This window comes from Elephas maximus, chromosome 13 (genome assembly GCF_024166365.1).
Source record: "Elephas maximus indicus isolate mEleMax1 chromosome 13, mEleMax1 primary haplotype, whole genome shotgun sequence".
Classification (NCBI taxonomy): Eukaryota; Metazoa; Chordata; class Mammalia; order Proboscidea; family Elephantidae; genus Elephas; species Elephas maximus.
The window spans coordinates 84,802,709-84,830,422 of NC_064831.1; the positions used below are offsets into that span (position 1 = coordinate 84,802,709).

Consider the following 27,714-nt stretch of genomic DNA (forward strand, 5'->3'; position numbering starts at 1 on the left):
ACCATACTACTCTCGGGTTTATTCATAGGCGCAGAATTGCTAGGTTATCTGATAGACACCTTCTACTGAATTAGTTAATGCCAAACATTTCCCAGGTGGTTGAACAACCATCATTAAATGAAAGTCACTGTTGCTCTGCATCTTAGAAACACTTGGCAGTATCTGACTTCTTAATTTTGCCAATCTGGTGCGTGACACGGTACCTCAGTGTGGTTTTAATTTTGCATTTTCCTCATTACTAATGGGAAACCCTGGTCGCTTAGTGGTTAAGAGTTCGGCTGCTAACCAAAAGGTTGACAGTTCAAATCCACCAGGTGCCCCTTGGAAACTCTACGGGGCAGTTCTGCTCTGCCCTATAGGGTCGCTACGGGTCAGATTCGACTTGAGGGCAGTGGGTTTGAGTTTGGTTTTCATTACTAATGAGGTTCCTATGTTTGGCGGTCTTTGGACTCCTACTTTGTTCTGGATTTGCTTAATTTTATTTTTCTCCTACCTTTTTATTGATTTGTAAGGGTATTTATGTATTTATGTAATCTAGATCATGATTCTTTGTAATAGAAATATCTTGTCCATGTTTTTGGCTTATCTCTTCAATCTATGTTATCTTTTGATGAACAAAATTCTTTCATTTAATGTCATATTTATCAGTTGTTTTCTCTAAGTTTTGTGTGTTTTGTGTCATGTTTAGGAGTCTGCCCTACTCCGAAGTCTTACAGTCTTTTTTTTATGGTTTTGCCTTTTGCATTAAATTTTTTAATCCACTTGTGCTTTGGTTTCAAGTTTGTAATCTGAGTTTCCAGTTGAACCAGTACCATTTATTGAATAGTCTACCTTTTCCCAATGATCTGCAATCCCTGCGTAATCCTAAATCAAGCTTCCCTATGTGGGTAGGCTTGTCCTTTGGTCTCATGTCTATACCTGCACCACTGTCACACAAACTTCATTTTGCTTTAGAGTAGTTCTTCCCAACTTATTTTTCATCTTTGGGATTGCCTTGGCTGTTCTTGGATTTGTTTCTTCCGTATAAAAGTTGGAATTAACTTGTTGTATTCCTCAAAAACAGAACAAAACAAGGCCAACATCAGTAAGAAGTCAGACTCAAAATTATTGAGTTGTCAAAATCAAAATATTAGAAGAACAGCATAATGAAGCCAAATTAATTGGAAGTATGTAGGTAGTAAAAATAAGAGCAAAAATTAATAAAGTAGAATGCAAGTATAAAATGTAAAGGAATAGCAAAGTTAAAAATTGGCTTTTTGGAAAGACTAATAAAATTGATTTTTGTTACATGAGTGAGTGTTTTCAGTGTACAAAGAATAAAGTCATGAATAAACTCTATCAAGAATTAAAAGGGAAAATCATTTAGTTGAAATGGAGATTAAATATAAGATGATATTGTTCTAGCCATCTAGTGCTGCTATATCAGAAATATCACAAGCAGATGGCTTTAACAAAGAGAAATTTATTTCTTCACAGTAAAGTAGGCTACAAGTCCAAATTCAGGGTGTCAGCTCCAGGGCAAGGCTTTCTCTCTCTCTCGGCCTTTTCCTCAGTGTTTCCCCGGACTAGGAGCTTCTCCACGCAGGGACCTCAGGTCCAAAGGATGCGCTCTGTTCCTGGCACTGCTTTCTTGGTGGTAAGAGGTCCCCCCTCTCTGCTAGCTTCCCTTTCCTTTTATCTCTTGAGAGATAAAAGGTGGTGCAGGCCACCCCCCAGGGAAACTCCCTTTACATTGGATCAGGGATGTGACCTGGTATGGGTGTTAAAATCCCACCCTAATCCTCTTTAACATAAAATTACAGTCACAAAATGGAGGGCAACTACAGAATATTGGGAATCATGGCCTAACCAAATTAATACACCCACATTTTTAGGGGGACATAATTCAATCCATGACAGATATTATGAATAATTTTATGCTTAAAATATTGAAGCATATGTGAAATGAATAAAACTTCTAGAACAACTTATCTAAAGGGATTGAGAAAGAAAGAACTTGAATGATCCTAAACCTATGAAATAATTGAGTCAATAGTTTAAAATTTTCTCACAAAGCAAAACATAAAGCCAATGCAACTTTAGCAGTAAGTTTTACCAAATATTCAAGGAACAGATAAACAAGGATGTTTTAGAATTATTTTTATCAAAACATCTCTCTTCCAATTTATAGGAATTTGTTCTCTATTTTAGTTCTAGAAGCATTGGTGGATCTATGATGGCATTCTCGCCTACCATACAGGAGGCCTGGGTTTCATTCCGAGGCAATGTACCTTATGTACGGCCACCACCTCTCTGTCAGCGGAGGTTTGCGTGTTGCTATGATGGGAGACAGATTTTAGCAGAGCTTCTGGACTATGAGGGTCCGGGAAAAAAAGACATGGGGATCTATATCTAAAAATGGACCAATGAAAACTCAGTGGATAACAATGGTCTGACCTGCAACCAATCACAAGGATAGCACAGGACTGGGCAGTGTCTTGTTCCATCGTGCATGGAATCACCACGAGTATGTGGTTGACTGAATGGCAGCTAATGATGACAAGGACGTTTTAGTTCTGAGCTGTCTCATTACAAATTAGACTTTGCTTTTTGGTAAGAATGTTTATTTAGATTGGCATACACATTTGCCATTATTTTTGCTTGCCATATATTCCTATCTCAGCGTTTATATAGGGATAATTTTTCTTCTGTTTGAAGTACATCTTTTATATATACTTTGATGAGGGTCTTTTAGTTATAAGCTCTTCTGGCTTGTGTTTTTCTGATAATGTCTCTGTTTCACTAATCTTTAAAGACAGTTTGCTAGGTACAACATTCTAAATCGAAGGACTGAGTGTATACAGTATATAATTCTACTATCTTTTTGCTCCTAGAAATACAATCACTCTAATTGTTTTTTTTTCTTTGTAGCTGAATTATCTTTTCTCTCTAGCTCTGTTTGAGCTCTTCTCTTTTCCCTAGGTATGTAGGCATGAATTCTTCTTTATTCATCCTGATAAGGACTTTTTGAAAGGCTTCCTGTAATCTGACATCTTTCAGCAGGTCTGGAAAATTCTCCGTGTTTTAGGTCCATATATTGCTTCTTCCCCAGCCTCCTGTTACCCACCCCTCCCCACCTCTGAATACCTATCAGACACACGTTAGACCTTCTCATTCCATCTCATCCATGTCTCTTCTCAATCTCCATCTCTCTAATCTGCATTTTGAATAATACCTTTGGAGTTATCTTACAGTGCACTTACCTTCTCTTCAACTACTTTGAAACTGGTAATGAATATAGTCATTGTGTTTAAATTTTATCCCCACTCCTTTATACTGTTCCTCACTAGTAATCAAATGGAGATTATATAGTCCATCTTTAAAATAATTTCCTTGCCCTCTCTACCTGCATTACACTCAATTATCAAAACCTCAGGTGAACACAGCTATAGAAAAACACGTTTTGTGTCTTTGGAGAGTTTATTACATTTCTAGAATCCATTCTTCTTTCACCTCTTCTATTTTATAAATTCTCTTCTGCCCTCAAACTCCAATACCTTCTCCGCCATCCTCACTCTCAGATGATGACCTTGAATAATACAAGAGCCCTATGCCTGCCATTTCACCCCCGCCGTATCTGTCCCCTTACCAACATCTATGTCCATATCCTCTACTTTCCCTCTTGTCGTTATGGATGAACTGACCTTGTTCCTATCTAAAGCCATTCTTCCACTTTTGTTTGCACTGAATCCCACCCCCAACCACTGACTCAAGGATATTGCTCCAAATTCTATCTCCTACATCATTTTTTGCCCCATCTCTCCTGAATCATCTTCATATCCCCTTCCAGAAACCATCCTATTTCTTTGCTCTTTCTTATAACAAACTCTTTGAGTTATCACTGCCTACATGTCTTCTCCCTATTCTCTCTTGAACTCGCTCCTATCTGATTTTTGCCCCATCACGCCATTGAAACTGCCCGTATCAAGTCACCAGTGGCCCATTCTCAGGGTTCAGCTTGCTTAACAATGTGTTGACATCCTCCTCTTAAAAACTATTTGTCTATTTGGTTTCCAGGATACCGTAGTTTTCTAGTGTATCTGTTTCTCCCTGGCTGCTCCCCAGTCTTCTTTTCCGATTCCTTGTAAACTTCTTAACCTCTAAATTTGGACTTTCCCAGGAGTCACTTGGCCATTTCTCTTTCTGTAGTTACTTCTTTGCTAAGATTACCCAGCCTGATACCTTTAAATACTATCTGGATGCTGATAGTTCCTAAATTTATGACAGCAGCTATAGCCTCTATCCTGAATTCCAGACTGCTTACTTTATGTCTCTGCATGGACATCTAATAGCCCCTTAGACTCCCCTCCCGAAACCTGCTCTTCCTATAGAATTTCTTATCTCTAATAATGGAAAAAATCCATTCCTCCAACTTTTCAAGCCTAAAACCTTGGGATTCATCTTGATTTTCTTTTTATTACCCCTTCATCCTTACTGTCTTCAAATCCTGTTGCTCCACTTTCTAAGTAGAGTCAAAACATGTCCACTTCTTTTTAATGCCGTTGACATCACCCTGGTTTTGTTAACTCTAGCCTAGATCACTGCAATAGCTTTGTAAGTGAAATTTGTGCTTCTCCCTTTGTCTTTTGATGCTGTGTTTTCATTATGCAGCCAGAGTGATCCTTTTAAGTGTGGGCAGATCTTGTCACTCCTCTGTTCAGAATTCTCCAACAGCTCAGCGTCCTCCTTAGAATTAAAGCCAGAGACCCTATAGCCATCCACCAGGCCCTCTAGGATTGGCTCCTGTACTGTCCTCACTTCTTTCTAGTCTTCTTGCTCAGTATGCCTCAGACACAGGGAGTACTTGCTGTTTCATGATCACCCAGATGTGCTCCCACTTCAGATCCTTTGTATTTGCTGTTTCCCCTGCCTGGAAACACTCTTTACCCAAATATCCACACTTCCTCCAAGATCTTTGCTGACATGCTGCCATCTCAGCGAGGTCTTCCCTGATCACCCTATTTATAATTGCAGCCCCAGCCCACTGCCTGGTAGTACCCTCCTTTCATCCCTGTTTATTTATGACAGTTTTTACCATCTGACATATAATTTATAGTGGACTTGTTTTTTCTATACATCTCATATCCAATCCCCAAATACAATGCAATGTCTATGAAGGCTGGATTTTTGTTCGTTTTGCTCACACTGTGTCTAAATCGGAAACCCTGATGGCTTAGTGGTTAAGAGCTATGGCTGCTAACCAAAATGTCAGCAGTTTGAATCCACCAGGCGCTCCCTGGAAACCTTATAGGGCAGTTCTGCTCTGTCTTATAGGGTCACTATGAGTCAGAATTGACTCAACAGCAGTGGGTTTTTTTGTTTTTTGTTTTTTTTGGTGTCTAAATCAGTGCTGGCTCGTAGTAGGTATTTAACAAATCACTGCTGAAGGAAAAATGAGTAATGAAATTGTTGATGAAGTAAAGTAGTGACAGAAAGGTGGGGTTAGTGTGCTGTGTCCAGGCCTGGGAGAAAGGGATAGAATGTTTCAGAGACGGGAAATGCTCAGGTGAGGAAAGAGCTTTCTAAATGAAGGAAGGGTGTGTTCAGAAGCACAAAATCTTGAGTCTTGGCGTCTGCAAGTGGTTCAGTGTGTTTGTTGTTGTTGGGTGCTGTCGAGTCGATTTTGACTGATAGCGACCCCATATGACAGAGTAGACCTGTCCTGTAGGTTTTTCTTGGCTGTAATCTTTATGGGAAAGATTGCCAGGTCTTTCTCCCATAAAGCCACTGGGTGGTTTTAAACTGCCAGCTTTTAGGTGTACAGCCAAGCACTTAACCTTTATACTACCAGGGCTCCTTTGGGTATCTCAGGGTCAGCAAGTGGCGCAGTGTGCTTAAAAAATAAAAAAATAAAACCAAGCCTGTTGCCAGTTTAAAATAAAAAAAAAAAAAGCAGTTGCCGTTGAGTCAATTCCAACTCGTACCGACTCTATAGGACAGAGTAGAACTGCCCCATAGGGTTTCCGAGGAGCGACTAGTAGATTCGAACTGCCAACCTTTTGATTAGCAGCCAGTTGCTTAACCAAATACATGGGTGGGTGTTGGTTTACAAAATATAGTCAAGAGGGACCAAGGAAGGAAGGAAGGAAACCCTCAATGAGATGGCTTGATACAATAGCTACAGCAATGGACTCAAACATACCAACCATCATGAAGACGGCGTAGGACTGGGCAACGTTTTGTTCTGTTATATATAAGGTCACCATTGAGTGGGAGCTGGCTTGACAGCAACTAACTACAACAATGGGGGCCAGTTCATGGAAGGTCTTCTATGTTAAACTGAGAGGTCTAAATGGCATTATGTATGTAAGGGGTTGACAAATTTTCCTGTAAAGGCCAAACCCACCAAAAAAACAGACCCATTGCCGTTGAGTCAATTCTGACTCACAGTGTCCCTGTAGAACAGAGTAGAACTACCTTATAGGGTTTCCAGGGCTGTAATCTTTAGGAAGCAGACTGCCACATCTTTCTTTCATGGAGTGGCTACTGGGTTTGAATAACCAAACTTTCGAACCTTTCAGTTAGCAGCCAAGCACTTAACCACTGTGCCCCAGGGCTCCTTCCTGTAAAGGCCAGCTAGTGTATATTTTAGACTTTGGCAGCCATAAAGTATATGTTACAACTACTCAGATCTACCATTGTAATCACATGTGGTACTCTTGGCTGTTAACCAACAGGTTAGAGGCTCGCGTCCACCCAGAGGAGCCTCAGAAGAAAGGCTTGGTGATCTACTTTAGAAAAATCAGCTGCTGAAAACTCCATGGAGGACATAGGGTTTCCATGAGTCAGAAATGACGAAACAGCAACTGGTTTTACTGGATTATTCATTATGGTTTTATTTTTCTTTACCTCATTGAGCATATTTTTAATACACGCTTCAAAGTTCTTCTTCGATAAGTTCAGCATCCCGTTCACCTTAGGCCTAGCACCTGTTGATTGCTTTTTCCTTGAAAATGGATTCCATTTTCGTGTGTCAAATGATTTTAGATTATGTCTTGGAGACTCAAAATTCTGTTGTGTTCTTCTAAATAATGTTGATGTTTTTGTTTTACAATGTTTTAGACTCCAACTGCAAACTCCATCACACCTCCCGTGGATGGCAACTTAGGACTCAGTTCAGATTGCATTGATCCTCTCACACACATTGACCAGAGACATTAGCAGAGCTCACAAACAGAATTAGGTATTTTTCCTTGCTGGTTTTCTCCTTCTGGTGTTCCTCATTCTCTGGTGGCCCTGGTTGTCCCAGACTCCTTTTCCTGTTTCCTTCACTTAAAAAGATGGCAGGTTTTTCTATTGGAATCTTATCCAACTGACTACACCACCATGACTGCAGTTATTCTGGGTCAGAAGTGCAAAAACTCAGATGTCCCCATGCAGATCTCTTCTTTCAAGGTTTCAACTCCCCTGGAAAATTTAATAAATTTTGTTCAGATTCTAGAGGCTTTTGATTGATTGTTTGTTTGTTTGTTTTTTGTCCAGGGTTTACATTTGTTTATCTTGGAGGATAGGTTTGCTAGGAAATTAATCTTTCACTATAGAATTGGGAATTATTCAGTGATATTTTTAAAATTATTTCTGAAGACACTAATGTCTCACTCTAAAAGAATTTTGGTCCCCTTTGAGTGTTCATTTAACTGTGGCTCAATTTCATAAATACTTCTTAGAGTCTCTTAACTATACCTGATAGAAGTGAGTGTTATGGCATATGAGGTCTTACCTAATGCAGCTACCTAATATTGCTTAATGTGCATTTAATTTTGCCAATTAAATTTTCTAAAAAGCTTTGTGATAAAATAAACGTATGCTATTTCCTAATTTTTCTCAAAATGTCAGTCTCATTTTTACTTTGTTGTATTTACCATTTTAAAAGAACAATAAAATTTTACTTATTTGGATAATTTAGAAACAGCAACCATTTAGAAGACATTTAAAACCCCTAGTCCAAAGAAGAATTGTAAAGCTAGGGGAAGGAAAAATAGAACATTTAGAAAAATCTCTAGCTTTATCTAGTTGTGAAATTGTTGTACTGTTTTCTCTGTTCAAAATTAAAAAAAAAAAAAAACTTTTAAAAAAGAGTCAAAGTTGTTAGGAAAGATATATTGTGAAACAGAAAATAAAGAAAAGTTTATGAAGCATGACAGATTAATAGACAAGGGGAAATCACCCATATGATAATCTGAACTGATTAAAAGTTATTGAAACATTCTATGTCTATTCTTGAAAAAAAATGCATACAGGTTTAGCATTAGAGAAAATATAAGGAACATATAGGTTGAAAGGCAACAGGAAAAGCTGTCATGATTGACAATTTATATGATTTTCTACATCAAATCTCCAGGAGGATATATTTACAGTCCTCTACAACTAATAGGAAAGCTCTGAAAGAATGTGGACAGCATGGAAAAATCAGTATCTTGTACCCAGCAGTAATCAATTGAAGTATATAAATTAAAAAAAATTTCTATTTATACTAGAAGTAAAACTCTAAGTTAGTTAGGAAAAAATAATAATAAAAGATATACAAAATCATTATGGTAAAATAATAAAATGTTTTGAAATACTTGAAAGATGTCCTGAATATATAGAGAAATAATCATTATGATTCAGAAGATCAAGTATCAGGATGTCTGATGTGTCCAAATTGACACATAAAACAAAAGGAATTCCAATTAAAATCCCACCAAGAATTTTATAAAACTTTACAAATTGATTCTGAATTGCATGTAGAGAAGCAAAAGGAAAAAATAGCTACGATGATTTTGAAGGTGTAGTAGAGATCTGCCCAGTCAGTCATCTGATTACTAAACTCAGTGTAAAAAATGTGCTTTTGATAAAATATAGGAAAATATATCAGTGGAAGAGAATAGACGGTCCAGAAACAACAGATCAACTCTTGTGGCAACTTGGTATATGGCAGGAATGGCAATGCAGATGAGAGAGAGATGGATGGGTCAATACACAAATTTAGTTGCAAAAGTTGGCCAACCGTAAGGAAGAAGTTCAAGTCAAATGTTCGTTTCCAACTCTAAACAAAAAACAGATTTAATAAAACAAAGATCATGTATACTTGATCTTTATTTATATATATGTATGAGACAATAAGATTACCTATATATGAGATATATATGAGGTATAAGTGAGATAAATGTATGTGCTGTATCTTTGATGCCCTTGAGTTGATTCCAACTCATAGCAACCCTATAGGATAGAGTAGAACTGCCCCGTGGGGTTTCCAAGGAGCACCGGGTGGATTTGAACTACTGACCTTTTGGTTAGCAGCCATAGCTTTTAATCACTGCACCACCAAGAGTCAACATCATGCTTGATGGTAGAACAATAGAATGCTAGAAGCATTTTTATTAAACTTAGAAATTAGACAATGATATCCATATCACTAGCTTTATTTAACATTGTTTTGATAGTCGTAAGCAATGAAATTAAATAAGAAAAACTAAATTATGAATATTAGAAAACAGGAGGTATGTGACTATATTCTTAGAAACCCCAAAAGAATGAAATGAGCTCTATGAAACAATAAGAAAATTCAGTAAGGTTGCTAATTAAAAATATTAATTTATAAAAATAATTACCTTTTATATGCAAACAATTGCCAATTGGGAAAAAAAATGTAATGGAAGAAATGACTCCTTTTGTTGTTGGTTAGTTGCCTTCGAGGCAATTCCAACTCACAGTGGCCCCATGTGTACAGAGTAGAACTGTTCTGTAGGGTTTTCAAGGCGGTGACCTTTAGGAAGCAGATTGCTAGGCCTGTCTTCTTACACATCTCTGAGTGGACTTGAACTGGCAACCTTTGGGCTAATAGTCAAGCGCTTAACTGTTTTGTGCCACCTTGGGACTCCATTTACAATAAACTGTTACTGTTGAGTCGATTCCGACTCTGTGAACCTAGAGGACAGAGTAGAAGTGCCCCATAGGGTTTCCAAGGAGTGGCTGGTGAATTAGAACTGCCAACCTTCTGGTTAGCAGCCAAGCTCTTAACCACAATGCCACCAGGGCTCCCCATTTACAATTAAAAAAAAAAACAAAAAACTGGTGCTGTCTAGTCAATTCCAAGTCATAATGACGCTATGGAGATCAAAAAATAAGAAATACATAATATCTAAAAGAGAAAATTTGTTAAATTTTAGGAAAAATGTTAAGTTACAGATAAAACTGCTTTGGAAAAGATTTGATTTGTAAGATGCATGAATTTGCTTCTTCTATGTTGATGTGTTGCAAGAATGACTTCTGCACATGTATGAGCTGACAGCTGACAACTACAAATTACCATATTTAATCTTCTGGACTACCTGTGAGTCCAGAAAGAAACTGAGGCTCAAGTTTTAAAGTAATTTGCTAAAGATTTCACTCCTGAGGCAGGAGTGAATTATGAAAACATAATTATCATGTGTTCTTTTCTTATTTCTCCTACTAATTGGTGTGTTCCTTGTGTCTTTTTTTGTGTTGCAGTCTCTATCAACACCGTAATACAGGCACTCGGATGAAAACCCAAACTTTCTCTCTTCCTTATACAGGAGAGGGTCACAGATTCAGAACCTATAGAAATCCAGGCGGGTGACTGCATACCTTGTCTAATATAGACTACCCCAGCAGAGCATTTCCTTGTGGCCATGTAGTTTCAGAGTCTAAAGATTTTAAATTTTTTAAAGAGAAAGTGTTGGCAATGAATTTTAAAAAAGTACTCTGTCCAGGTCAAATAATTCTCACCTGCTGGCACAATCTGGCATGTGGCCGCTCTCTTCTTGACCTTGGATTTCTCCATACTGCTGTACGTGAATTCTGAAACACCAAATCCAGGAGGAGAAAGTTGAATAGGGTTGTCAGTTTTCCAGAGCCCTGGTGGCACTGTGGTTAAGAGTTTGGCTGCTAACCAAAAGGTCAGCAGTTCAGATCCACCAGCCGCTCCTTGGAAGCCTTATGGGGCAGTTCTGCTCTGTCCGGTAGGCTGCTGTGAGTCAGAATGGACTCAACAACAATGGGTTTGGTTTAGCTTTGGTTTGGTTAGTTTTCCAGGTATGAGGCCTGTAGCCATGTATTCCAGAATGTGACTGCATACCTGGATACCTCACTTCTCTACTCTGCTACCAGGTCTAAAGCTGTGCTAACCTCTCTCTCTCCATCTGCATACGTGTGTGTGTGTGTGTGTGTGTGTGTGTGTGTGTGTCTTAACCTGTTGGGGACTGTTTTTTAAAGCTACTAGAGAGACTGCCCAGGTTTAATCTCCTTAGACAAATGAGCAGATTTTCGGCATTTCTCCCATCCCCACATGTTCTACTTTGTCTCCCATTCAGGTATTTTTGGTCACTGTCTGGAATTTTGAGCTGTACATGATCCCCCTGGCATTGTTGCTGCTCTTTGTTTACAATTTCATCAGCCCCGTGAAAGGGAAGGTCAGCAGCATCCAGGACAGCCAGGTAAGCAAAAATTCCAATCAGTTCAGGCATTTTACTAGAGAAAAAAATGTGTGAACAACAGGAAAAAACAGCACCAGCCCAATCCTGGCCCAAGTGCATTTTGTTGGAGACCTGAGGAACACACTGCTCTTATGTTCCTTTTATAGTGGTCCTCTGGAGCCTTCCTTCCGTGGTGTCTTATGTTTCTGAACCCTAAGTTTTTAGGAGGCGGGGAGGCCTTGAGTTCGTGGTCAACATGTCCACGCTACCATCATCATGTCCATGCTTGGTCGTCATGTCTATGTGCCCATCTGGCTCCCCATAAGGTTCCTGAGCGTAACATTCTCAATTATTTGAGAAAAACATTTGGTGGCTCCCTGGGCCCCTTGGGGCATGCTGGGCACTCTGTGAGGTGTCCTTGGCCTCTCTGCCTAGGCACCCTGTGAAGCCATGTCTGCCTTTCTGGGTTTTGGAGGCCCAAGGGATTCTCAGAGGCTTGCTCACTCCCAGGGCAGCCAGAGAGTGGGTGGGTGGACGCGGGCCCCTCCATCTCAGATACCCAGATTTTCTTGCAATTCCCTAACTCTCTACGGTGCTGAGGGAAGCATAGGCCCCTTCACAGAGACTTTTCCAGCATCTACTTGTCTGGCTTCCTCTCTGTCTCTCCTTCCCCTAACCCCTTTTCCGCACCACTTGGGAACTGTTTCTAGTCTGGGTGGGCAGGAACTGGTATTCATAGGTTTGTGGTTTGTAGTATAACCTTCACGTTCTGGATCCAAAAACTAAGTTTTGAAACTGAAAATCTAAGACTTTGAAACCTGATAACTTCCTTTCTAAAAAAGACCACCTTTACGTTGGGTTTTCTAAGACTCAAAAACTGATCATTGTCACCCTTTTTGTGTCATTATTTTCTTGTTTAAAAAAAAATCATCTTTGAAATAGCGGTTATTTAAGAGATGTTTCTGGTTATAGTTAGGATGGAGGGGAGGTGGGGAAATGAGTGGCATGGGTTACAAACTCAGGCAGCTTCAAAATTCTATCTTTTATTATCTTCATGGAATAGGCAAGAATGTACTAGCTGAATCTGATAGAACCAATTAATAGATAAATGTCTTTAAAGTACACACCCATTTAAGAACAGGGTTTTATAGAGGTACAAATGACAAAATTTTTTTAGAGAACTATCTGACTAAAAAATGCTAACATCTAACTTTTTACAAGTTTCCATCACAATCTATTTTCCAGCTATATATGTGATTTGTGTATTTACAGTGTAGCTGTATATATGTATGTGTATGTGTGTGTATGCATGTATATGTACATGGGTACATAAGAATATTGGATATATATGCACATAAGCGTGTATTTGTATGTACGTATAACCCCTTTGTAGTTTATAAGATACTTTTACATTTATTATCTAATTTATTCTTGATAACACTCTATGAAAGAAGAAAGACCAACTAACTTCATTTTATGCATATGAAACTGAAAATTCAGAGTGGCAGAGTGATTTACCCAAAGTCATAGAGCATGAAAGTGCTGGAACCATGACTCAAGATGAAGACTTCTAATATCAAGTTACATTCTTTTCCCTCCGCTAAAATATTTTCATTATATCTGTCTGTTTACACATGGTGCAGTCACATGTTGTGTGTTTGGGATGATGGCAGATGCTGCTTCAAGGTCCCTAGGTGGCAGAAGCAGTTTGCACTCAACTACTAACCTAAAGGTTGGCAGTTTGAACTCACCCAGCAGGACTGTGGAAGAAAGGCCTGGCAATCCTGCTTCTGTTAAGACTGTTGTTGTTATGTGCTGCCGAGTCACCATTTAGGACAGAGTGAGTTTGAACTGTGACCTTTTGTTTAGCAGCCGAGCTCTTAACCATTATACCAGCAGCTGTTAAGACCATACCCTTGAAAACCCTATAGATCTACCACATGGGTTACCGTGAGTCAGAATCAAATCTCAATGGTGTTTTATTATCTATTGCTGCTATAACAGAAATGCCACGAGTGGATGGCTTTAACAAACAGAAATTTATTTTCTCACAGTTTAGGAGGCTAGAAGTTCGAATTCAGGGTGCTGGCTCTAGGGGAAGGCTTCCTCTCTGCTGGCTCTGGAGGAAGGTCCTTGCCTCTTTGAGCTTCTGCTGCTGGGAGATCTTCATGTAGCTTGGCATATCCTCTAATCTCTACTTCCTAGCTTGCTTGTTTAACCTCTTTTATATCTCAAAAGAGATTGACCAAAAACACACCCTACGCTCATCCTGTCTCAATAACGTAACAAAGACAACCCATTCCCAAAGGGGATTACAGCCACAGGTATAAAGGTTAGGATTTACAACACATATTTTGGGGAGACACAATTCAGTCCATAGCAAATGGCAATGACTTTTTTTTAGAGTCCATTAACTTGCTCAACAAAGTAAAAAACATAGACTGTTAGAAGGTGTTGTGGATTTAATTATGTAGCCCCAAAAATGTGTGTATCAGCTTTTTTAGGCCATGATTCTCAGTATTCTGTTGTTGTCCTCCATTTTGTGATTGTAATTTTGTATTAAAGAGTATTAGGGTGGAATTGTAACACCCTTACCAGGTCACATCCCTGATCCAATGTAAAGTGAGTTTCTCTGGGGCGTGGCCTATATCACATTTCACAAGAGAGGAAAGGGAAGCAAGCAGAGAGTTGGGGACCTCAAACCACCAAGAAAGCAGTGCAGGGAGCAGAACGCATCCTTTGGACCTGGGGTTCCTGTGCTGAGATGCTCCCAGACCAAGGGAAGACTGATGACAAGGACCTTCCTCCAGAGCCAACAGAGAGAGAAAGCCTTCCGCTGGAGTTGATGCCCTGAATTTGGACTTGTAGCCTACTAGACAGTGAGAGAATAAATTTATCTTTGATAAAGCCGCCCACTTGTGGTATTTCTGTTGCAGCAGCACTAGATGACCAAGACAGAAGGTGTGGCAAAGATCATCTAGATTAATTCTCTCATCATATAGATGGTAGCTTGAATTGCTGCAGCTCACACACTCTGTCCTGTTCACCTGAACCAGTCCTAGTCTGTGTTCTTACAGATGTGGGCTTGTTGAGTGAATGAGCTCTAGCTAAGACCTGTTGACTGAGTTTGCTGTGTACACCATGAGCCACTGGCCTCTTGCCAGCAGCACCACCCCAGATCAGGATGGTCACCATTTATGAATCATCCTCGTGTCAAAAAGCCTTTCATGTTAAATTTAAACTATACCTGGGACCAGTTGTAAAAACCAATATGCACCAGGAATGTGTGTTCTTTTTCACTTTTTTTTTAAGTAGACTTTTTTTAGAGCAGTTTTAAGTTTACAGAAAAATAGTGTGTACAAAGAGTTCCCATATAGTCCTTCTCCTCCTGTGTACACAGCTTCTATTAACATGTTGCTTTTGTGCGGTACATCTGTTATGGGTGGTGAACCAATCGTGATACGTTATTATTAACTAAAATCCATAATTTACATTTCACTCTTTGTGTTGTATCCCTTTCATTTTTTATTGAATTTCATTTTTACTCTATATTTGGTCCCAAATTGGGTCTGAAATATTTCACATCTTTCGATTTTTCCAGGAGCTCTCAATCAAAATGGATCAAGTAGATTTTGAAATATTTTGGGAAGAAAATATGAAATAAGAGTACAATTTTTATATCATCTGAAATGGTTATCTGAACAGTTCTGTAGTACAGACTATAACTTTTGTCTATTTGCAGTGTGTACATAGTACTGGTGAGAGCCTAACTCTGAATAATCCTTTCGAAATAGAAATCAAGATTTATACTAGAGGCAAATTCCCAAATTAAAAAAAAAAAAACCATTGCTGTCAAGTCGATTCTGACTCATAGAGACCCTATAGGACAGAGTCGAACTGTTGTTGTAAGGTGCCATCGAGTCGGTCCCGACTCATAGTGACCCTGTGCACAACAGAATGAAATACTGCCTGGTCCTGCGCCATCTTTACAGTCGTTGTTATGCTTGAGCTCATTGATTTAGCCACTGTGTCAGTCCACCTCGTTGAGGGTCTTCCTCTTTTCCGCTGACCCTGTACTCTGCCAAACATGATGTCCTTCTCCAGGGACTGATCCCTCCTGACAACATGTCCAAAGTATGTAAGATGCAGGCTCGCCATCCTTGCTTCTAAGGAGCGCTCTGGTTGTACTTCTTCCAAGACAGATTTGTTCATTCTTTTGGCAGTCCATGGTACATTCAATATTCTTCGCCAACACCACAATTCAAAGGCATCAGCTCTTCTTCAGTCTTCCTTATTCATTGTCCAGCTTTCACATGCATATGATGCAATTGAAAATACTATGGCTTGGGTCAGGTGCACCTTAGTCTTCAAGGTGACACCTTGGCTTTTCAACACTTTGGAGAGGTCCTTTGCAGCAGATTTACCCAATGCAATGCATCGTTTGATTTCTTGATTGCTGCTTCCATAGCTGTTGATTGTGGGTCCAAGTAAAATGAAATCCTTCCAGCATCACAGCAACACTCAAGCCCCCACAGTATGACAAACTGACAGACACGTGGGGGAGAGTAGAACTGCCCCATAGGATTTCCGAGAAGCAATTCCGACTCATAGTGACCCTATAGGGCAGAGTAGAACTGCCACATAGTGTTTCCAAGGAGTGCGTGGTAGATTCAAACTGCCAACATTTTGGTTACCAGCCGTAGCTCTTAACCACTGCACCACCAGGGTTTCCAGAGGCAAATTAGGAGATTATTATCTTCCAAAGGGTGACTTATTCTACAAGGAGATGTACAATAGATTATCTACACATAATAAAATCTTCTAAAGCATCTAAACCTTTATTTACAATGACCTGGTGGCTCATAACTGTTCAAGAATGCCTGTGACTTGTGTAATATTTTTAAGAAAGGAAATCGTCCTTCTAGCTGCTGTGATTCGTGGATTGGACGCTTCTTGATACGTCAGGGTTCTGGATAATGTAAATTTGATCTCTCAAAGCCTTTGTCAGTAATCCCTGAAAAATTATGTAGAAATTGGAGGATTGCTAGAGTTGTATATCAAGACATTATCGCATTCATGTATATCTCAATTAAAATAAAATAACTGATGATTTGCCATATTATACATAGGCAAAATATTGTTGTTGTAAGCTGTCCTTGAGTCAGCCCCCAACTCATGGCAACCCCATGCACAATAGAATGAAACAATGCCCAGTCCTGTGTCAACCATGACTGGTTGCAGATTGGAACATTGTGATCCATGGGGTTTTCATTGGCTGATTTCAGAAGCAGATCATCAGGCCTTTCCTCTTAGTTGGTCTTAGTCTGGATGCTCCTCTGAAACCTGTTCTGCATCATAGCAACACGCAAGCCTCCAATGACGGACAGATAGTGGCTGTGCGTGAGGTACATTGGCCAGGACTCGAACCTGAGTCTCCTACATGGAAGGTGAGAATTCTACCACTGAACTGCCACTGTTCCGTAGATAGATCAACATAGAGATGTAAAATACCGAAATGTGATACTGATGGAACGGTAAGATGAACTTACGTTTAATTGCATGATTTTCCCCAAAGAATATGGTATGTCTTGAAGGAGGTCTGTAGTTGATGACCACAGGGCTTCTCCTGCCCTCGAGCTTGCCCCTGGTGAGCGTGTTTCTCATCTGGGGCTTTGGGGAAACATTCATTTCTGTGTGGTTTATTGGCTTTATCTTTAAACACATTGTTCCTAAGTAAAATGAGCTAAATAAATGTAGACTACTCCACAGAGTATTAAGATTATTTTCCCAGTTGCTAGCCAGAATACAGAAGTCTTTTCCACATTATGGATCAAGATGTTTTTCCAAAGTGAATTGAGGTCTATTCACTGGAGGCATGATAACTTTAACATTTTTTAGATTAAATGGTCAAATGTGTGCTTTTGCATTTTGAGCAGCGGAATGAATCATTTAAGTCAGGGTGTCCACGATTCCTAGGCCAAAGAGAAGGGTCTTGTTATTACTTAAGGACCTCATTTTCTTTCATTAAACATGCTTGCTGCCATTGGTGAATAGGCTAGTTCTTCGGATGATCAGTGAGTGTCATACAAACTGCCAGTAGCTGAGGCTCCTGAAAATTCTGGGAGGTAAGGCTCTACCAGTCCTGGAGAAATGTTTTGATAACTGACTGCTCAGTGGTTTTTATGGGGTGCAGCAGAAAATTCTCTAGGTACGTCTTCAGAGTTACTCCCATTCGAGAGCATGATATTGACAGTTCTTTTTAGTATTAAAACAATGCCATCTAAACACTTAGGTAGAAAGTAAGTGTTCGAGCTGAAAACAGACTCTGGTTCTCTGATACCCCACCTTCTTTCTGAGCTACCGAACCCATTTCATTGTGTATCAGCATGTGTTAGCTTTTAAATGTCACAGTGATATGATTAAAAGTTGCCTATTCAATAGCCAGGATTTCTCAACTAATCAAGCAAGCCTATTAGTAGCACAACTGGTACCCCAGCACCAGAAAGATAGCCAGACACCTTCATGCCCTGATCTGAGCCCTGGGTCTCCTTCCCTCACCTGCCTCCCCCGCCATCCCCTGGAGCCCAAGGAAAAAATAACACCATGTAGAAACCTGTAACTTATTCTTGAGACTGATCATATTCAGACTAATGCATTTTTTATTATCTAATGTTTCAGTAATGGCCCCAAAGGGAAGGAGCAGTCACTATAACAACGAGCCTAGCACACACAGAGTATGGCATTCTCCACCCTAACGTAGCAGTTGGTTCATTTGTCGGAGTAAAAACAAAGCTGTTTACAGAAAGCACAACTCGACGATGCGTTCTTAAAGCCGGGTGCCTTCAAAGGGCACTCCTCTAATAGCTTTATTTATAGTTAACACTTTTATGTAGATGATGCATATTGTTTATGGTCATGCCACAGTGTCCCTGAACTTTAAAAGTATTATTTTTTAAGAGGTTTTAATGGATTTTAAAGGTACTACTGCTTAAATTGTGTGGAAAAAACTTGAAGGTTGTGTATGAACTTAATTTGCTTTTGGCAATTTCGGTAGGTGTTTTATTTACCAATTATGGGTTTCCCTTTCAGGAGAACACAGACATAGAGGAGGAGGAAGATGAAGACGACAAGGTGAGTTTGTTCAAGAGGGAACATAAAAGGAACATTAATTAGTGTTGCCATCAGATAGCATTCCTCTGAGTTAAGTCTTTGTCATTGTTGTTTTTAGTATTAGAGAACAACCAACATAGTGATAATATTGTAATTTCAAAAAAGATATCCTGCCAGTTATGGGAACCATCTAGAGTAGGCAGACACAGAGAAATCAAAGTAGATTAGCAGTGACCAGGGGCTGATGGGAATGAGAAATAGGGATTTATTGCTTAATGAGTACTGAGTTTCTATTTAGGGTGATGAAAAACTTTTGGAAATAAATACTGATGATGGTTGCAAAATATTGTGAGTATAATTAACCTCACTGAATTATGTATTTAAAAATGTATTAAAGTGGCAAATTTATTTTATATACATATTTTGCCACAATATTTTTTTTTAAAGGAACATCCCCTTTTAAGACTTTTTAAAAATGAGGTTGAAAGAGGGTAAAATATAAGGGATGATTGAAAGATCCTAAGAAGCGTACCTAGAGAAGACCTTTCATTTGACGTAACCCAAGGTTAGCCTTCTTTCCCCTTTGTAGATGAAAGGTTCCCTAGGAAGTCAAACAAATCAAGTGAAATTGCTGTTACTTTCGGTTGGTGTCTGTACTCCGTGGGGTTGGTCACCCACTTCAGAGCCTGTCACTTCCCCAGCTGTTGCTGGCAGTGTTTTCAGCTATATGTCTGTGTACATCTGTCCTTTTTCCTTCTCCTGGGAGAATCTCTCAAATCTGCTGCTTTTGTTGTCATTACGCTTTCAGACAAACCTTCTGGAATAAAATGAAAAAAAGTGAAATGCCAAATGAGATGCCACTAGCTTAATGGACTTGCATTCCCCTAAAACCTGTGGGTATGGGGGTTTGTGATGGTAGGCTATAGGAGACTTGTCGGAAAGGAAAGGGCTAAAAGGGTAATTTTAAGAGTAAGTATCCAATATAAGAGCCTTGGTGGCTCAGAGGCTGCTAGCCAGATGGTTGGCAGTTCGAACCCACCAGCCATGCCATGGGAAAAAGTTGTGATAGTCTGCTTCTGTAAAGATTGCAGCCTTGGAAACCTTATGGGGCAGTTCTACTCTGTGCTATAGGGTCCCTATGAATCAGAATCAACTCAGTGGCAGTGGGTTTGGTTTCAGGATTTTTATCCAATATAAAAGTGCCTACAGAATAGAAATGAATTCAAAGACAGTGTCTCCGTGACTCAAATAGCCTTACGATTAAATGACTGTACTAGATGGTTTTGCCCATTCAAAGCAACTTGGATGGATTACAAAGTGAGTCTTACTTGTTATGCTAAGAGGATCATTAATGACAAAACAGTAAAATAAAGTATAATATTTAAAAAAAAAGAATCGACCTTTTTTTCAGAACATAGGTCACATAGATGCAACTTTCTTCTTTAAAAACTAATATTAGTAGCTTCTAGGTGATATAACTTATTGAATATACACTTGATAGGAGTCTCTGGATATACAAATGTTTCAGTGCTTTACTATTACCCAAGACGTGGATGGTTTGAACACACCCGGAGACACCTCAGAAGACAGACCTGATGATCTCCTGAAAAGTCACAGCCTTCAAAACCCTATGGAGCAATTCTCCCCTGCACACAGGGGGTCGCCATGAGTGATGATCGACTCGATGGCAGCTAATAGCAACAACAAAAGTGCTCGATAGGATGCTTCACCCAAGAAAAATGAAATTATTTTCAACTTAGACTAGGCAACATTCTCAATTTTTATAAACCAACGCTTACAAGTGAGGAAGGTTTCTCTGTTTGGCCAAGCCTCTTTATAGAGCCCTCTGTGGAAGAGGATACCACCCGCCCTTTTGGGGTCCTCGTGGTGATGTATCTTTGCCCATCTGTTAAAGGACAGCATTCAACAAGAAGGCAGTAAATGAAAACATGGTGTTTGGTGGCTGGCAAGTGACAACATCAGGCCATAAAGTGGGGACCAGTGGTTTTCAAGGTCCAGTCTTCTGAGATGCCCCAAGAGCTGCCTGGGGGTCTGAAAGTAGAGCCATTTGGGCTGTGCTTCAAACCTTTTTGGGAAAGGAGGACTAAGCAAAGAGGGGGATCCACAGAAATCTACAGAGATGAGCCTTGGGACTGTTGCTGTCATCCAAACATGGCTGCAAACACAACAGTTTCGTCAGCCTGCCCCATGTTAACACCTGAGGGTGGCACTAGGCTGCCCTTGTTCCCTCCAGGACAGTTTCTTTCTTGTAATAGCTTTATCTGAGTATTTTAATGAGGCCTTTTAATAGCCAGCGTATAACCATGATAGTTTTGCTTCCTCAACTTTGTGTCTCTGTGAAATCTTCTGGAGGAATGTCTGAAATGAAATGTTGACCTCTATGTATTTTTTTTTTTCTGTATGCCTCATCTGCTTGTCATAATCCTTCTATTATTAGAGGAGACAAGCACACTTTTCAGTCCTTGTCCTTATCTTTATTCCTCTAAGAGTGAGTGAAGTAGAGGGATTTTGTGTCTGAGTAAAATAATAGCAACTTTAAAGTTTCTTGAGCACATATCCACTTTGTATTAGACACATAGACAGAAATACCTGAGTCTGACTCGTGGCGATCTAATGTAAACAGAACAAGGTGTTGCCTGATCCTTCATCTTCCTCATGATCGCCAACATGTTTGAGACCATCCTCGTGGCAGTTGCACCAATGCATCTCTCTGAGGGTCTCCCTCGCCCCCACTGGACCTCTACACTTCACCAAACATGATTTCCTCACCCAGCGATTGATCCCTTTTGGTGTCATGTCTAAAGAGAGAGCTTGACAATTTTCCACTGTGATCCATAATGTTTTCATTGCCTCAATTTTGATAACCAGGCCTGTCTTCCTAGTCAGGCTTAGCCTGGAGACTCCACTGAAACGTGTCCACCATGGGTGGCCCTGCTGGTATTTGAAATACCATTGGCATAGCGTCACAGCAGCACTCAAGCCACCACAGTACGACAAACCGACAGGCACACTTTTCAGCCGTTGTTTGTATCTTTCCACTCTCGCTTCTCTAAGACATTTGAAAGAAAGCAGGATTTTGTGGTCGAGTAAAATAATAGCAACTTTAAAACTGTTTGAGTACACATCCATCTATATATTACAATACATAATTTCTTTTGCCTGTATAGCGGCCTCCACAATTGTTGGGCTTGTCATAGCCCTGGACACACAATCACTGGGAAACTCCCATCCATAGTGTCCTGTATCAAAGGTCTTGCCCACTGAGCCCTTCTGGCTTCTGGTGCATGTTAGACATGACAGACCAGGCTTCTGGGAATCGTAACACAGCCGATGAGAGATGAACTGTTTACAAATTATAAACACACAGCCGTTTAGCTCAAAACCAGAAGAGGAGAGAAACTCGTTTCTACCTAAGCTATCCATCTTGAAAATGACACTCCTTAATTGCCAGCTCCTCTTCCCACCAAATACCGTCATGGTCAGCCGTGGAAGATGAAAGCATGCTGGGCCCCTTGGCACAACTTCCTCAGGAGACGAATGCATTCCCATATTCTGCCTGTCTCCGATGCACAGTCCAGGATGCAGCCTGGGGTCTGTCATCCTTTTATTGTCGGGAACAGGGATTGTTGTAAAATGACATCACTGTAGCCTCTTGCTTCTCCTCATTGTTAAGAGTACGTGCTAGCGACCTGTATTAGAAACCAAGCTAGGCTTCACAATTTTGCCTTCTTTTCTTTTGTGGGCTTTTAGTTACAGCAAAGAGCTTTCAGGTAACTAGTTTATTTTTTTTTTTTTTGAGGGGGAGGCTTTGAGGAAACTAAACCTACAAACTAAACTTTGAAGAGAGAAAACTCCTTTCTTATGCCTGATGGCCCATGTAAGAAATTGCTTGTTACAAGTATACTTTGCTAGAGACCCCAGAACAAACAGATAATGGCTAAGTTCAGCCAACAGCAATCAGTTGACATTTCCTATTTGTATTAGATTCCATATGTGGAATCCTTCCGTGAGGACCTTATTTGTATGGATGGATTACAATGAAAATTGCATTAATTTTCTACACAGTAAAGGTCAGTAATTGAAGCGTGAACCAAGAAACTATTGTGTAAAATGCTGTACCCCCATACTTAGGAAAGGTCAGGCGCGACAATAATATCTTGTTTTCATTGCTGAAGGTATAAATACTTGCATTCGAGTTTCTTTCTTTTTCCAGCCCAACGATCACTTACATAGAATATTTCGGCGTTTACTATTAACATCAAGAAGAAGGAATAATAAGGGCATCTTATTAAAAAAAAAAAAAAAAAGCTGCTTATTGCTGTCAGAAAGAAACTGCACACTAAGGCCTGGGTTGTGGGATTGTTTTCTGTTTGTTTGTTTTGCTTTAGGTCTTTTTTTTAAACTCAGCTATCAGAAATAGGGCTTGAATAACCTATTCTTTTAAGGTCATCGTTTAGGTTTTTTAATTGTTTGACCGCTCTTGGGGGAAAAAAAAATCACCATTTCAAATCAATTATGGATGAAAAATATAGGTATTTTCCCTTAAGAAAACAAGAAACACATTTAATACATTTTTGTTTGATTGGTTGAGGGACGTTTTATAATGAAAGAATGCAAATGAATAATAACATGTATATATCCTACGTTCACAAATTAGGATGTCCTCATTAAAATTTAAGTACATTTTAAGTCATCAATTTCAGTGTTTAAAATTATTTTCTTCCTCCAAACTGATGAGTCCACTCATCATTACCCAGACAGAGTCTTCTTAGAGGTAAAAACAGGCGGCATATCTGTTTAGAAAGAGTTCTTGGTGCAAATTAATCTGTGTAGTCCTTTAGAGGAAGTGGTAGGTATGTATGTTTCATTCCCTATGTTTTCTTGTTCCAGAGAAAGAAGATGACCTATAGTATCTCAACCAGGGAAGATTGTTGTCCTGGGAAGAAGTCTTCTTACAATCCAATAGTGAGAGTAGTTTGACTTATGATTTTATTGTGCCTTCTTAAGAATTTCCATAACCCACTGCCTTTCAGGCGATTCCGACCCATAGCGACCTTGTAGGACAGAGGACAGATCTGTCCCATAGGGTTTCCAAAGCTGTAATCTTTACGGAAGCAGACCGCCACATCGTTCTCCAGTGGAGCAGCTGGTGGGTTCGAACTGCTGACCTTTCAGTTAGCAGCTGAGTGCTTAATCACTGCACCACTAGGGCTCCTCTAAGAATGTGCACAATACAGCAAATCGGTTTGATTCATGATTTTTCTGAACCACTGTGTAAGCAGTGCTACTTTAAAAGATGCGAAGTGTGGTATTTTTTAAAAAAGTAAAAAGCCAAAGAATATGTTTGAAAGATTAACAATTGTGTACACACACGGTTTTCAGGGCATATATAACCTGTGTACAACACATATTGTAGAGAGCCTATTTATGGATAATTTTCAAGGGAATAAAAGTAAATGGTAAATCCAATTTAACTACCCTTAATTTGATTTAATATGAATTTTAGTGATGAATTGATTTGATTGCTAACATGTCTAGCATACCATCTTACTTTCAAGACTTTAAAAGTAAAGTGGATTCCAGCCAATTCTTAATTATCAGTTTATGCATGTTTTGAAAGAGAAGGGGTTGCCTTCCCCATTTCCTTTCATGGATACACAAATTCCTCAAATTTTCTATTAAAAAAATCAGACCTCTTTTTTTAAAAATGTTTTAGTTTTGAGAAATAACTCAGAAATGTTGATCTGGCCACTTGGAGCATTCTTCAGAACATACTACTTCTGATCAGGTTCACCAGTATTACTAGTACTCTTAACCCACTGCCGTAGAGTCGATTCCGACTCATAACGACCTTATAGGACAGAGTAGAACTGCCCCATAGAGTTTCCAAGGAGCGCCTGGCAGATTTGAACTGCCGACCTCTTGGTTAGCAGCCATAGCACTTAACCACTACGCCACCAGGGATTCCACTAGTACTCTTAGATCTTTGCAATTTCTACTGTAAGATTATACTTGTTATGCTACTTCCAGATATTGTAAAATATGATATACCAGGTATTTTAGTTATCTAGTGCTGCTATAACAGAAATACCACAGGTGGATAGCTTTAACAAAGAGAAATTTATTTCCTCACAGTCTAGGAGGCTTGAGGAAAACCTGTTGGTGTAGTGGTTAAGTGCTACGGATGCTAACCAGAGGGTCAGCAGTTCGAATCCGCCAGGCGCTCCTTGGAAACTCTATGGGGCAGTTCTACTCTGTCCTATAGGTTCGCTATGAGTCGGAATCGAATCGATGGCACTGGGTTTTTGGGGTTTGAGGAGGCTTGAAGTCAGAATTCAGGATGTCAGCTTTTTCTCTCTTGTCTGCCCTGGAGGAAGGTCCTTGTCATCAATCTTTCCCTGGTCTAGAAGCTTCTCAGTGCAGGGACCCTGGGATGTGCACCCCTCCTGGTTCTTCATTTTTTGTGATAGGAGATCCCCATCTCTCTGCCCACTTCTCTCTTTTATATCTCAAAAGAGATTGACTCAAGATACAGCCTAACCATGTAGATTGAATCCTGCCTCGTTCATATAACTGCCTCTCATCCTGCCTCATTAACATTATAGAGGTAGGATTAATAACACATAGGAAAATCACATCATATGGCAAAACGGTAGACAGGCACACAATACTGAAAATCATGGCCTAGCCAAGTTGACACACATTTTGGGGACAGAACTCAATCCATAACACCAGACTATTAAAAAAAAAAAAAATGATTCAGACTCATGGCAACCCCGAATGTGTCAGAGTAGAACTGTGCTCCATAGGATTTTCAGTGGGTAATTTTTCAGAAGTGGATTGCCAGGCCTTTTTTTCCGAGGTGACTCTGAGTGAACTTGGACCTCCAGCCTTTCAGTTAGCAGCCCAATGCGGTAATCGTTTGCAGCACCCAGCAACTCCATAAAAAAATACCAGGCTATAAATTAGATTAATCATCTATTCTTCCATTAGCTAATGTGTACTAATAGAATACTGCATCTAGGTATTTGAGTTCCCATTGCTTAAAATCATTATGCCACACTGATACACACTTTGTACTCTGGACATATTATCCCAGTGTTCCACAAGCCGTTTTTTTGTTTTGTTTTGTTTTTTGAGGCTAGTAGGTGTTATCTTGTCTCTCCTAATGAAATCCCTCTATTTCTTGTCTCTCCTAATGAAATCCCTCTATTTCAATGTGGTCCACTCTGAGTCCCATGTATCCATTGATTATTTAAATACATAAGATAGCGGGTAGACAGATGGGAACACCATTTTTGTTTTCTTCAAGGGAAAAGTCACCATTTAGATAAAAAAATAATCGAAACAAGGTTGCCATGAATCGGAATCGACTCTACTGGTTTTAACAGGCTGATATTTTAAAATAAGACCATTTGAGAAAGAACTACTGAAAGAATTAGATTTATAATGATACAGTATTAATATTTGTAGAGTGTTTACAATTTGAAGTCTGCTTTTATATTAGTTCATTCAGTACTTTCAACAAATCATTAAATTTGATATTCTTTTCCCCATCTGCAAATGAGCAAACCAGGGTTAAGCAAAATTAAATAACATAGTGAAATATCTCAGCCAGGATGGTACCAACACTGAAACCCAGTCCTAGTCCTTTTGGCTTAGATGCTATTTATTATTAACCATGAAGGGCACATGTCATTACTTTGTGTATTTTCCCACATTATTACTGGCATTGGGTTTGGGTGGGTTTATTACTGGCAACATTTATGGAGTGTTTACTTTGTATTGGAGAGTCTATGGGTACAAGAATACAAACTTAAACAAGGCCTCATAGTAAAATAGTGAGACGCTTATGGTGCAGTGGAATTGGTACTTTAATCAAGACATGGACACTGTGTTGGGTATGTGAGGAGGAAATGTTTGAGTGAACTCAGCTTTGCTAAAAGTAGCAGAAGCTTGGATTAAGTCTTAAGGTAATGGGAGTCACCTGTTGCATCCCTTGATAAACCCCCACCCCCTACCAACCCAACCCCACACCGGAGAAATATAAAGAATATATACAGCTAAATCAGCAACAATGGGGGTTCATTGTTTATTTATGTACAAGTGTTATCGAAAACCCTTAGCCCTGCCTACCTTGTGGTGGCAAGACATTCTGTTCATTAATCAGTCTTCCCAGGCATTAAGAGGAGCTCCAACGTTTCAATTGTGTTTTAGCAGAAGCTCCCTTGTATTGTTGTCGATTCCTTTTATTTTTCAGGCCTCCTGTTTGATATCAGATTTGATACCTCGTGTAAACCAAAAACTGTGTTGGTAAATACCATTGCCGTTGCAGCATGTCAGCACCTTATATAACCGACAGGAAGCTAGAACAGTGTAAATCCACTGAGAGATAGTATTGATTCAAAATCCAAACCCTCTCCTTTATGTTCACTTCCCAAAGCAACAGTACTCCTGGCGAGGGAAGTACTCTCCTAAAAATGTACAGGATTTTTCCCCATTTTAATAGCATGCTCCATAGAATTGACTTTGTGTGTGCGTGTGTGTGTGTACATGCATGTGTGCGCCTGCAACACATCTTACAGGAAGAAGTCCTAAAGACAGTTCCCCGTGCTCAAAGCCAGGATTCCCGAGGAATAATTTTGAATCTCCTATATCAAAAATATGACTTATTTTTCTTTGTTATGACAGATGCTGAGAGGTTTGTGTGTGTATGTGTGTGCTAAATGTCACTCAGATTTCTGATGTTTATAATTCTTCAAGTTTTCGACTTGCAGACTCGTGATATTCAGTGAGATGAAAGAGAAACCAGACATTCTTGTTGAAAGTCTACAGTTAGTTTTCTTGTCTCTTTGGTCGAGAGGGCTGAAATCCCTGAAAGGAGCTTGAGTGAGACATTTTGTACTGATTCCCTTTGGGGACTGTACATTCTGTGACAAACACTACCTAATATTTAAGCATGGCAAAAGGATTTTTTCTGATGTGCTCAACTTTCAGGACAATCTCTCTTATTTTGCTTAGGTAATTTATAGAGAAATGAGGTCTTTTTAGTTTGTTTTCTTTAATCAGATCATACAGGAAAGATCTAAAGTAACCTACTGATTATTTAAGGAATTCTCGAGGTTGT

General features: G+C 39.5%; 1 protein-coding gene across 8 annotated transcripts in view; it reads left to right on the forward strand.

Annotated features, from left to right (window-relative positions):
• MCTP2 (multiple C2 and transmembrane domain containing 2) overlaps positions 1-27,714 on the forward strand; it is a 310,773-nt gene that overhangs the window by 248,770 nt on the left and 34,289 nt on the right. For 6 of the 8 annotated variants that reach the window (XM_049852810.1, XM_049852809.1, XM_049852812.1 and 3 more), the window contains 2 exons: positions 11,355-11,477; positions 18,546-18,587. In XM_049852810.1, the coding sequence (XP_049708767.1) occupies positions 11,355-11,477; positions 18,546-18,587 (165 nt within the window). Of the gene's footprint in view, positions 1-10,512; positions 11,324-11,354; positions 11,478-18,545; positions 18,588-27,714 lie in introns of those variants that run through there. The other 2 variants (XM_049852815.1, XM_049852816.1) reach the window with 2 other exon arrangements.